This window comes from Melitaea cinxia, chromosome 28 (genome assembly GCF_905220565.1).
Source record: "Melitaea cinxia chromosome 28, ilMelCinx1.1, whole genome shotgun sequence".
Classification (NCBI taxonomy): Eukaryota; Metazoa; Arthropoda; class Insecta; order Lepidoptera; family Nymphalidae; genus Melitaea; species Melitaea cinxia.
In genome coordinates, this window is record NC_059421.1 from 7,016,015 (window position 1) to 7,029,505 (window position 13,491).

Sequence of the window (13,491 nt, forward strand, 5' to 3'; positions counted from 1 at the left end):
AGTTTTGGGAACGCGTGATAAATGATTAAAGTTTTCACGCTTCCGCTATGATGTAGGTAAGTTAAAAAATACTGTTTCATAGTTTTAAATAAAGGATGAAATGCAATTGAAATTGGGTGTAAATAAAATTTATTTAGGGTTTATTTTATAGCCTATAAATTTTCTCAAGGTATATAAGATAAAGATATTCAGTCAGTCAGTCACTTCAGCCTATTGTAGTTTTATTTTTATTTTTTATATCACTAGGTCGGCAAACAAGCGTACGGCTCACCTAATGGTGAGCGAATACCGTAGCTTATAGCCGCCTGCAACACCAGAAGCATCGCAAGAGCGTTACCGACCAAATCCCCAAATCCCCCCCAGGAGCTCTGGTCACCTTACTCACCAACAGGATCACAATACTGTTTGAAAACAGTATTTCTTAGCTCAGTCTCGTTTCGGCGCTAATAGAGAATACACGCTTGTTTGCTTTTCTATCGAAACCAGTGATTCTCAAACCTACGAAATGGTGACGTGTGCTAGTTGTGGATTGCAACATACAGATGGACCGGTGTGCAGTCTTTGTAAACAGTACTTTGATTTTTCTTGCGCTGGGATCACAGAAGGAGGATACAGAAAGTTAGGAGACAGGAAGAACTCTTGGCGATGCCCAAAATGCAAGTCTGGCCTCTCCCCTTCACCAGTTTCACCTTCCCCTCTAACTGACCAGTTGGACAGGATTCAAGCACAGCTGAACGATGTTGTGCTGCAGTTGGCTCCTCTGGCATCATTGGTAGAAGACGTGAAAATGATTAAATGTGATTTGAAAGATCTAAAAGAGTCACATGAATTGGTTCAAGAGGCCTTAAATAATTTTTCAGTGACACTCCAAGCCTTGGAAACAAGAGTTACTAAAGTTGAAAATATTGCTCGGGACGTACCCACCCTCCAGGCTGAGATTGCTAAGCTTCATCACGAATTAGAAGATAGAGATCAATGGGCACGAGCCAACAATATAGAAATAAGAGGAATCCCTCAGAAGAAAAACGAAAATCTATACGAAATTGCCCACAAAATTGGTGTCATATGCAACGCTCCTATAAAAAAGGAAGAAATCAATTATATTGCGCGAATCCCAACGCGAATACCCAATATTGAGAAACCCATAATCATCGCGTTTAACAACCGCTACACTAAGGAGGAGTTAGTTGCCTCGTCACGCCGTAATAAGCAGCATCTTAACTTGTCTGGCCTGGGTTTCAGTACTGCGGGAGATTTCTATATTCACGATCATCTGAGGCTACGAAACAAAAACCTACTCAGTAAAGCAAAAAAATTGGCGAAGGAGAAGAATTTCAAGTACATCTGGGTCAAACACTGCAAAATCATGGCCAGGAAATCGGACACATCACCAATATTTTTTATAAAAGGCGAGAAGGATCTCTTGAAAATTACTTAAAGTTTAGCTCATTTTTATTTAAACATAATAATATAATTAGTTTGAGAATCATATTAATAACCGGTGTCTTTTGTTCGTCTTACCTCTTGCCGAGCGTAATAACTAACGAGAACGGGGCAGTCATTCAGTTATCACACGTAAGTTTACACCGGTGTGCGCAGCTAACGCCGATATGCGCTTGCGTTTGCGATGTCATAGCGCTCATTATCGCTTGCGCACGTGCATTGCTGAGAATAGATTCGCTTACACTTAGTTATTACACTACTACCGTCTATTATACGCTTGCCGAGAATGTAACAAAATTACAATTTAAATCATATGATTTTATATACTTAAAAGTCAAATCATTTTTGCGTTGTTCTTCATTTCTTTACGCCTGTGTGATGGCGTGTATCGTGGGCTATGTAATTCTTATTTTAGATAAGCATAATCTCACAAACAATTATGTTTGGTACCTACATATTATATGTGCAGGGATTTCGGCTTCGAATAGTGTCTTTTTATTACGCTGTAAATACCTCAACTCGATTTGTTTAAGCTATGTATTACTATCTATCAATAATGGCTTCATTTGATCTTAATATATACTATCAAAATACACGAGGTCTACGCACAAAAACCCATCTTTTCAAGCGAAATCTATTGCTTAAATCTTATGATATTATCTCATTGACTGAAACTTGGTTGCATGATGGTATATATAACAGTGAGTTATTTGATGACCGTTATATGGTTTGGCGCAGAGATAGAAATTATATTGCTACCCAAGAGAGATACGGAGGGGGTGTACTGCTGGCTGTACGTCGCGAAATCAGTGCGGTGGACCGCCCGGAGTGGTCCTCGTCGGCTGAAGACATGTGGGTAACCGTTACTCTTAAGAATGGTAACAAAACCTGTAAAATGCACGTATGTACAGTATATCTCTGTAGCGAAAATCATGGTAATTCTTATAACTCACAACTGTTTAATTTCACAGATAATCTTGAACAAATAATTAATTCACATCCAAGTGATTTATTTTTAATTATGGGCGACTTTAACCTTAGCAACGTTAGCTGGTTCCTTGAGTGTAGCACATACCCGCAATACTCCGGAGTAACAGGTGAGTCACAAACTTACTTCTTTGACACATTATCGGAATGTAATCTTAATCAATATAATCTTCACCGTAACATAAATAACAGGATTCTAGATTTAGTATTATGTAACAAAGGCTTACGAGTTTCTTCCTGTGACGACCCACTAGTGCCAGAAGACCCTCACCATAAGTCCCTTGACATAATAATTGAAAGTGTTCATTACGAGCAACTCCCAACCAAGCCGAGACTGAAGTACTTTTTTGAGGCAGGCGACTATGTAAACATTAGGCAACACTTAAATGACTTGAACTGGGATAAACTCTTGCAAAAAAATTCGGTTGAAGAAGCTGTATTTAATTTTTATAATTGCTTAAATGAAGTGATTAATAAATATGTTCCCCACAAAGTTATAAAAGCTACTAACTTTCCACCATGGTACAATGCCTCTCTGAAAAAGGTACTCAAGGAAAAGTTTAAATTTCTTCAAAAGTACCGTATTTATGGTAACACTGAAGACTATGATTCCTTCTCCTTACTCCGTCACAGGGCTAAATCGTTGGAATCAAATTGTTACGCTACTTATATTAAGAAATGCGAGGACTCGATAACCAAAAACCCAAAGTTATTTTGGTCTTTCATAAAATCAAATAAACAAAGTTCTAGTAATATTCCTTCCTCCGTGTCTTACGAAGGAGATACTGCTGATACAGGGGATGATATTTGTACATTATTTTCAAACTACTTTCAGTCCACATTTCTGTCATCTACCACCTCCAGCATTCGGTCTAATACTCATGCTCCGCCTCCCAACCATAGTAATGTAATCACAGACATAGAAATAACCCCCGAAACGATTAGAAAGCTACTAAAATCCTTGGATTTGACTAAAGGGGCCGGTCCCGATCATATACCACCGTTATTTATTACGAGATGTTCGGACAGCCTAACTAAACCCCTAGTAATACTATTTACACGCTCATTAAAAGAAGGTAGCATTCCCAAAATCTGGAAGTCCGCCTTTATATCCCCAATCTTCAAAAGTGGAAATAAGAGTGAGGTGAAAAACTATAGGCCGATTTCCAAATTATGTATATTCGCAAAAATACTCGAAAGGATAGTTCATACTCAAGTCTATAGCTTTTTATCATCTTCGTTTATCCCCGAGCAACATGGTTTCGTTAAGAGACGCTCAACAGCTTCCAATTTGCTGCTCTTTACAGACTATATTAAATTGAGTATGGATTCAGGTGCACAGGTTGACTGTGTATTCACTGATTACAGTAAATGTTTTGATCGTATTGATCATCAAATACTCTTGAAAAAACTTTTAGATGCTGGTATTCACGGAAACTTATACAGGTGGTTCAAAGCTTACATTGAAATGAGGTCTCAAGCTGTTGTTCTCAATGGCTATATGTCTTCATGGAACTGGGTACCATCTGGAGTCCCACAAGGCTCACTGCTGGGTCCATTGCTGTTCAATATTTTCATAAATGATATAGCTTCTTGCTTCAAGCATTCAAAATTCCTACTTTATGCTGACGACATGAAGATCTTTCAAAGTGTACGTATTGAAAAGGATTGTCATCTTCTACAGCAGGATCTCTTAAGATTCGAAAATTATTGTTTCATAAATAAATTAGATATAAACGTCGCAAAATGCTTTTCGATCACATTTTCACGTAAAATCAATAACATCAAATTTAAATATCTACTAAGACAGCAGGAGCTTAAAGTAGTAAATGAAATACGAGACTTGGGCGTTACTCATGACTCTAAGCTGACGTATGAGTACCATATAAACAATATTGTAAAAAAAGCGAATAAGTCAATGGGGTTCATTCTACGCCAAAGCACTCAATTTAATAGTATTAAGCTTGTCAAGATCCTTTATTGCTCATATGTGCGTAGCATACTCGAATACTGTTCACAGATTTGGAACCCACAATATGTTGTATACATCAATAGGTTAGAAACAATCCAGCGTAAATTCATGAGATATCTTCAGTTCAAGTCTAACAAGTTTGACGAATGTTACGAACATAGATGCAAAAGACATCATATATTACCGTTGCATGAAAGGCGTAAAATAGCAGACATTACATCGTTGACCAGGATAGCGCAAAGTGAATTAGATTCTCCCGATCTTCTTAGCAAAATTTACCTAAAACTACCTAAAAGATCATTAAGACATCCCCTCAACTATTTACATGTCCCTAGTTGCTCGGCAAACTATAGGCAAAACTCCTTTCTTTTGAGGTCCGCAGATCAAATCAATAAGCTGAATGACTTCCCCGACTTTGACCTATTCAACACTTCTGTAAAAACAATTAGAACTAAATTGGCAAGACACTGGTTCGATATGGTATCATAAACCTCTTTTCCTTATTTAAAGTTCATTAAAAGAAAAAAAAAAAAAAAAAATAAGTGTATGTAGTTAATTTCATGCTGGATTTTTTTTATTTTTTTTTTTTTTTAAATTTTTAACTGTCGTAAATTTTTAAATTTTAAAAGCATTCAAAATAATAGATTTGTACTTGCGAAAGCAACTAAATGGTGCTTAGATATTTCCTTTTTTTAAAGCAATTGTTAAAATGTATCACTGTATGCTTTCCTAATAAAACAAAATAAATAATAAATAAATAGTTGAATAACTGTAATGTATTACAAACTTATAAGTATAAATACATACACACAGACATATCATACATATATATACATACCTTACATTTATACATACATACATATACATATATATATATACATACACACATACATACATACACACATAAATACATACAAATACATAACATAATAGATAGGTAATTATATACTTACATACTCACTAAGTAGATGATTGTAAATTGACTTGAGAAATAAAGTGCTCCTTTAATTTTCGTTTGAAGGAGACAAGGGAAGGACTTTTTTGGATACTTTCTGGGAGTTTGTTCCACAGTATAGAGGCGCGTACCGTAAATGAATTAAGTTTGAATTTTGTATTGCACTTTGGTACATCCAGCTTTGTTGTAATGCCAGGGCGCCTGGAACGATTAGGAGAGGGTAGGAAGTGAAAACGGGATCGAAGATAAGAACGAGAGTTTGGATCACGTAGGATATTAAAGAGAGTAGATAGGACATGCATATCACGGCGAAGGCGAATAGCGAGCCATTTGATCTGAGCACGGAAGTGAGAGATACGATCAAACTTTCGCAAGCCAAAAATGAAGCGTACTGCGAGATTCTGAAGTCGCTCCAACTTTCTAAGCAGCTCCTCTGTCACATCCAGATAGCATACATCGGCATAGTCAAGGATAGGTAGTAGAAGGGATTGCGCGAGCATATATTTGGTTTTGAAGGGAAGAAAATACTGGAGACGCTTGAGAGAGTGAATCGAGTAATGTATTCTCTTGCTGATTTCGTTAATATGAGCTTTCCAAGACAGGTTGCAATCCATAATAAGGCCCAAATTTCTAACCTTATCAGAGTAAGGGATTGGGACCCCAGAGTAACAGATTTTAGGTACCAACTCCCAGTCAAGTCTGCCTCTTAACCGACTGCTACCAATAATGATGGCTTGTGATTTTGCAGGATTTACTAGCAGACCAAAAGACTCAGCCCAGACCTGAACAGCAGCAAGATCATTATTTAAAATTCCAACAGCCTCATCCAACTCCGTCAAGCTGAAGTGTCGGTATATTTGTAGATCATCTGCATACAGATGGAAGGGAGAAGTGATAACACGGGAAACATTATTAATAAAGACAGAAAACAGTAAAGGAGATAATACGCCACCTTGTGGAACGCCAGCAGTGAGGTCCATCCAATACGACGAGCTATCATCGAGAGTCACACACTGCTGGCGTCCAGAAAGATAAGAGTGAAACCAATCAATAGCTGTGGGTGAAATATTAACAGCTCGCAAGGTACCAAGAAGAATGTCGTAGTCAACAGAGTTAAAGGCACTGCTGAAGTCCAGCAGAATCATGGCAGTGAGCTTGGTTTGATCCATCGCACACCGCACATCCTCCGAGACATTCAGCAGCGCTCCCACAGTGCTGTGGGATGGACGGAAACCGGATTGAAAAGGACATAAAAGGTTGTGAGAGGAAAAATGGCTGTAAATTTGACTATGCACGACGGATTCTAGGACTTTGGAGAGTAGAGGAAGAATAGAAATAGGACGAAATTGAGAAGGATTAGTAGTATTGGCGGTTTTAGGAAGGGGTATGACTAGGGCTTTCTTCCATAGTGATGGAAAGACATTGCATGTAAGTGAAAAGTTAATAATGTGTGTTATTACAGGTGCAATGTCCTCCAACACGAAGAATCATGTCGAGGCTGAGGCTATCGCTACCAATAGCCTTTGTTGATATGGAACGGACATGCTTCTTGATAGTTTCTTGTGAGACTGTTTCGAAAGAAAAAAGAGGTAGGTCTGGTGGAACAAGAGTAGATAAAAATGAAAGAGTAGAAAATTTTGTATTAGAATCCACAATTATAGGAGGGGTAGTAAAATAAGTATTTAAAGAGTTGAGATCAACGGAACTTTTGCAAGTTACCGTGGATTTGCCCACACCTAATGACCTTAAGAATCTCCAAGCTTGCGCTTGGCAGAGATTCTGAATTGAAGAGTGGATGTAACGGCGTTTAGCATCCCTGCACAATCTGTTGCAGATGTTACGAAGCTGTACACATTCAAGTTTTGTTCCGTTGGATTTTTTTTTGTTTTTCGTTTTCGCTCTATCGCGTTTGGCCATTGTCCTTTTGATAGCAGGTGTTAACCAGGGAGCAGGAAGATGTTTAATACATACAGGTTTTACAGGTGCATGTGTGTCGTAAATTCTAATTAGTTCAGCAGTAAATGAGGTGACCATATCATTGATATTGCCTGCCGCGAGTGTAGTGGACCAATCAGTGTTTTTAATGTCCTCTCTCAAGCGTTCTAAATCCATATGCTTAAAATTTCGCTGAAAAAGAACTTTACCTCTAACCTTGGGTGGGCGTACTTTATATGCAAGAAAAATAAGGTCGTGGTGAGAAAAGGGGGCTGTCATTTGCCCATGAGAGATAGCAAGGTTAGGGTTAGAGATAAAGATGAGGTCGATGAGTGAAGGTCTGCAGTTGGGAAAGTAATGTGTAGGTGCGGTAAAATTAAGAGTCTGCAGATTCAATGATGATAAGATGGAATTCAAGGTGTTAGTTCTCATATCATTTTTTTACAGGCATGTATTGAGGTCACCCATGCAAATCACATGATCGTATATGGGTACTAGTCTCTCTAGAATATCTTCGAGTGTGTCAAAATAATTAATTTTGTCACTAGGACAGTACAGAACGCCAAGCAGTATTTTTTTGTGACGGGTAATCAATTCTAGGAACAGATATTCCAGAGAGCCAGCAGCCTGAGGGCTAGATGCGCAAACAACAGTAGCGCAAATATGGCTGCGCAGGTAAATGTACTTTAACCGGAAAGTTAACCTTAACCTTACAGAAGATCACAGCTAAATAATACTGCGTTCAAAACAATACTGCGTTTAAGCAGTGTTGTGTTCCTGTAGTGCGTAAGGTGACCAGAGCTTCTTGTGGGTAGGGTCGGCAACGACCTTGCGACGCTTCTGGTGCTGCAGACGTCTATGAGCTACGATAATCGCTTACTATCAAGTGAGCCGTTTGCTTGTTTGTCGATCCAGTTGTAGAAATACAATATATATTTTGTTATAAATAAAAAATATGTATGACAATAACGTAATAAAAAATAAAAGATACTATAGATTTTGTTAATAAACCATTATGCAAATATATGTAACAAAAATAAAATTAATGTCCAGTATGAATATGTCATGCATAGCTTTTAAATCTGGCTATCAAGCAATTTGTGGCAAAACGTTGCCAAGCGGCTGTATTACGAGGCCATTTATTATTTTATGAACTTTGCTTTAGGATGTATTAAATCGTTTTATATGCCTTAACATACTTACATACGTAGGATTATAATATATGATGGAATCAAATATTCCGAATTTTTTACATCTCACCCCCATTTATTAATATTATTTTTTTTTCATTATTACATTATTTATTTATTTATTTTTTATGTACAATAACATAAAGATACATATAAAGATGTACAAAGGCGATCTTATCACTAAATAGCGAGGACATTATTATTTTTTTTTAAATATATAGACTAGCGCTTGACTGCGATCTCACCTGAAGTCAAGTGAAGATGCAGCGAGAGTTAAGCGAGAGTACATTAAGAAAGTAACAATTTTTGTTTTGGCTCGAGTAGATTACAAAAAACCTACTTGTTTAAATCTACTAAATTTCCAGTCTATTGGTGCGTATAGGTGCCTAAACACCGGCGGGCGCGGTTTCGATTCCAGTCGGAGTGCATATTTATTTCTCGTGTATTCGTTTCTGGTCTGGGTCTATCCCTGTGGGTCTTTGCACCGTGCACTGGAAAGCACTTAAAGTAGTCGATTCCGGAGGTGATCACAGACATCTGATAAAGGTCGTTACTCATTGTAATGAATGTATCCGCCAACCCGTAATGGAGTAGCGTGGATAAAGATGACGTTTATGGAAAAAGAGCCCTATGTCCAAAAGTGGGTTGTTCCAAGCTGAACCGATCAGTCAATCATTTCGTACATTTTGAAGTCAAGAAAACGTAGATTCTTAGGGGGATCTATAAATCTTTTCATCGCCGATATATTTTACTCATAGTGTAAGGGTTAACGCACATTGAGCAATATGATTGTCTTGCAAACTCATAACCTCCTTAATTTAGCTTATTTATTACGAAATTGTTATTTGACTGATGCAGATTGCTAATGAAATTGTTATTTGTTTGCTACGAATGACGTCTCTACTTCTGCCTATATATACACAAAACAATCTTAATAAACTTAGGGTTAGATCGAATACTGTCTACGATCGACTTCTTTTTAATTTCAACTTCATAGGAATAAAGATAGTATTTTACGTATTGTCATTGTTTTTGTTTATATATTTTCATAAGAACGGGTGTTCACTGACATTGAAATAAAAAATCTATGCATATAAAAATGAAAGTTTGCCTGTGTGTCTTTGTAGAATCGTAAACTATGCATTTGATCATGTCATTATCTTCAGCAAAGTGTTTTGCATGAGCCCACAAAGGTTTTTGAGTTAGTACGTTCAAAAAAAAAAAAAAGCGCAGCAATGCGCGCAGCTAGTTTTATTATATTATTTAAAACTATGGTACAGAGAAACTCATCATCATCTGTGGCATTACAGCCGCGGGTGGGCCGTAGCCTGTTCCAGTAAAGCTCTCCAGTCTTATCTGTTAGAGGCTTTCCTTCTCCAACTTGTTACTGTTACAGAGAAACTGCAAACTAATAAAACCAGATAAAGTGTAGTCGTATTAATTATTAATAACGTAAACAAAGCTTATTAATTATCGTTTTATAAACTGCTCCCATACAGTTCACTGCACGTAAATACAATTCTCAGATGAGAACCTTTTGTAAACCCGAAACCCTCGAACTCTCGTGTATAATTTTGTCCCTGGAGTCAAGTAAAGACCCCGATTTAATTATAGGCATACGAACTACGTAGTTTTGGGTAACCCGTCCGCACTTCCGCCTGCTTACTAACCATAAAATTATGTTGGGGTATGCAACTTAATTTTCCTTATTATATATTTATATACAAGATGGATGCTTGTGAGAGGGATTAAATTAAATTGCATGTAGTATATACATATATATGAAGTAAAGAATATGACAAAAGTTAAATAAAGTTAGTACTTCATTTCAAAAAAATCTAAACTTATCTTTTAATGAAAATTCGTGAACCCAAGCCACTCTACCAATTAGAGACGGTGGCATCGGTGTGGGACAAAAATTAAGCTGTTGTTTCCGTTAGTTATCACACCTGATAATCTAACCTGCAGTGGAGCAGCGAAGTGGATATGGATTAAGCTCCGATCCTTCTCCTACATTGAGAAAGAGGCCTATGCCCAGCAGTGGGATATTATAAGCTGAATTAATCAATTATTTAACGAGTCATTTCTCAACTGTATATACTGTATGTTGCAATACACGTCCCTCACAGTTTCATACACTTAATTTCTGTGTAATGTAACTTTAGCATTTATGACAATTAAAATTATTAATAGGTCCTATTAGAATCGACCCGTTTTGCAATATTATTTTAAATACGGTGACAATATGATAAATACTATTATTATAATAATCATCTGGTGTCATAGATATTTAAAATGTTTCCTGGCTTATGGCTGTTGCGATGGCGGTCGCGGGCTTGTTCCCCGCACATGGCATACATTTGTGTTGGTTATACAGATGCTTGCTCTGGTCATGGCGCTTGTGTTTGTATATTGTTTATGACAAAGGAGTAGATCCTTGTGGGGGTTGTTGTAATGTAAGGCGTTAATTTATTTGTTTGTAAAAAAAGTTTATATTTTGATAAATAATTCATTTTTTCCCAACAGTTGTGTTAGCAGTATATATTGTATGTCAAATAAAAGTTATTTACTTCTAGATTATACTGGACAGTTATAAATATTTGAACTATTTGTGAACGTGAGAGTTTAAAGCAATTAATCCACAGGTCTATTGTTTGTCATATGTTTGAATGATAGTAGCGATTAAAGTGTATTTTAAAAATTGAAATAGAATACAAAATTTTAGTTTCTAGATATATTAGTTACTAGGTGTATGTTAGTTTTGTTTTGTTATCTTTTTATAAGGGATACTGTTAGTTCTGTATAATATATAACTAGCATATATATATAACTAACAGTTACCCGCAGCTTTGATCGCGGTAAAATTGATAATATCACTGCTAGACCCAGTCCTCTCCAAGCTCACGCCAGACATCCAGACATTGTATTTATTATATATATACTTATATATATAACAATATAGATAAGTACCTTCTAACAAAGCTTGTACAATTATTTGTACATGTGAATGTAAGAATAATTGTACGTTAATAATAATACACAAACAGGAAATCCTACAATGAATTAAGTAGTATTAAAAAATAGTAGTGCTGCGTGGTTACGGCCGTATGGAATCTATCCATACAATTGAGATAAAACTACACTTTCTACCAAATTGGCACAAATTACAGATGCTAACAAAGTTTAATAAAAATTGGTTCAGTAGTTTCGGTTGGCATACATTTAACATTTTCATTGTTAACGCCCACCCCCCACAACCCTTATTGGGGATGAGTTATCATAAAATCCGCTTATTGATCATTTCTACAAACATATAGGAGATTCCTATCAAATATGGAGTCGATAGGAGCTATAGTTTAAAAATGGGAATTTTTCATTGTTAACACCCCGTCAACCCCTTCTTTTGAGTGGAATTTCTTAAAATTCATTTTTAGCTAACCTCTACTCGGCAAAAGGAATATTCCTACCAAATTTCAAGTCTCTACGCCTTATGGTTTCAGAGCTATCGTGATGAGTCAATATACATATAGGTGGAAATCTTTTATATATATAAAATAAGATTATAGAGTTATCACTTTAAAATTTATAATAAAAAAAAAAATCTTCAAACATTCAACACTATTTGGAAAAAATCTAACATTTTCTAAAAAAACGTTTTATGGAGTCTAATTCTGTACTTTGAAGATATTTGGAAAAGATGTTTTGAAAGTCTTACTATGAATCAAAATACAAGCCAAAATGATCATATCGTCTATATATTGGTGACCATGACGCCGCGTTGGCGTAACGGCTTCAGCCATGAATTGTACCTGTTGCGCTGGCGGTTGCGGGTTCGATCCCCGCACACGACAAACATTTGTATTGGCCATACAGGTGTTTGCCGTGGCCTGGGTGTTTGTGCAGTCCTTGTGGGTCTCCCCACCGTGCCTCGGAGGGCACGTTAAGCCGTCGGTCCCGGTTGTTATCATGTAGGTACATCTGATAGCGATCGTTACTCATAGTAGGGAATATATCCGCCAACCCGCATTGGAGCAGCGTGGTGGATTAAGCTCTGATCCTTCTCCTACACGGGGAAAAAGGTCTATGCCCAGTAGTGGGATATTACAGGCTGAAGCGATATTTTGGTAGTACATTACATAGAAATAACAGAACAAATTGAAGTACACTCCGCGCGTGTTAAATAAAAATTACGAAACAATACCATACGATTTTATCGAGCTCCGCAACCTTAAAATAAAAAACATTGTAAATATCCAGTTTTAAATAATTTTAGTATTAATAAAATATATTTTTTTCATCCTGACACGCAGCATCCTTAGATGAGATGAGATTGACGAAAAATTGCGAACGACGTCAAAGTAAAATAAATCAACAAGCCAATTTATATTTTCCGAATATCTATAAGATTTCAAACCATTCTTAGATAAATATGTATTATGACGTCATATTACACCTTCGTCTAGAGTTATCATCTATATTTTGTCCAGTGAACTGTCGACCTTTACAATGAAAGAGATCGTCCTGTAAAAGATAATGTCAACAATTGTATTCTTTGATATATTACTTCGAGTATACTTTTTTTTTGTATATAAAAGTTATCACATCTCTGTGTTTAGTCGGCTCTTCATACACACAGCTGAAGAATATTGTTTTATATAAATTGTGTTCTATAAATAAGTCTTTAAAAATATTTTAGTCCTATTGGCTTTAACAATAAAAACACAATTTACAAATGTTAAAAAAATATATATGGCACATTCTTCACTCACAAGTACTTAGCAGAATTTGAACTACTACACGAAGAGAAAAATATTAAAAAAGTAATGAAATAATGGCGTATCATTTGTTACAAAACAAACATGAAAAAAATATACACAGATACACATAGAAATACACACACTCACACCCATGCAGATACGTGATGCAGAAAGTAAATATTTGTATCAAATATGCGGAAACACAAATACTAATTGACAAACCGTTTAGTTTGGAGACTCTCAGACGAGAAT

General features: G+C 36.4%; 1 protein-coding gene across 1 annotated transcript; it reads left to right on the forward strand.

Moving 5' to 3' along the window:
- Positions 1-505: 505 nt before the first annotated feature.
- Positions 506-1,438, forward strand: LOC123667456. The gene has a single exon (XM_045601351.1). The coding sequence runs from the start codon at positions 506-508 to the stop codon at positions 1,436-1,438; it is 933 nt and encodes a 310-aa protein (XP_045457307.1).
- Positions 1,439-13,491: the final 12,053 nt, after the last annotated feature.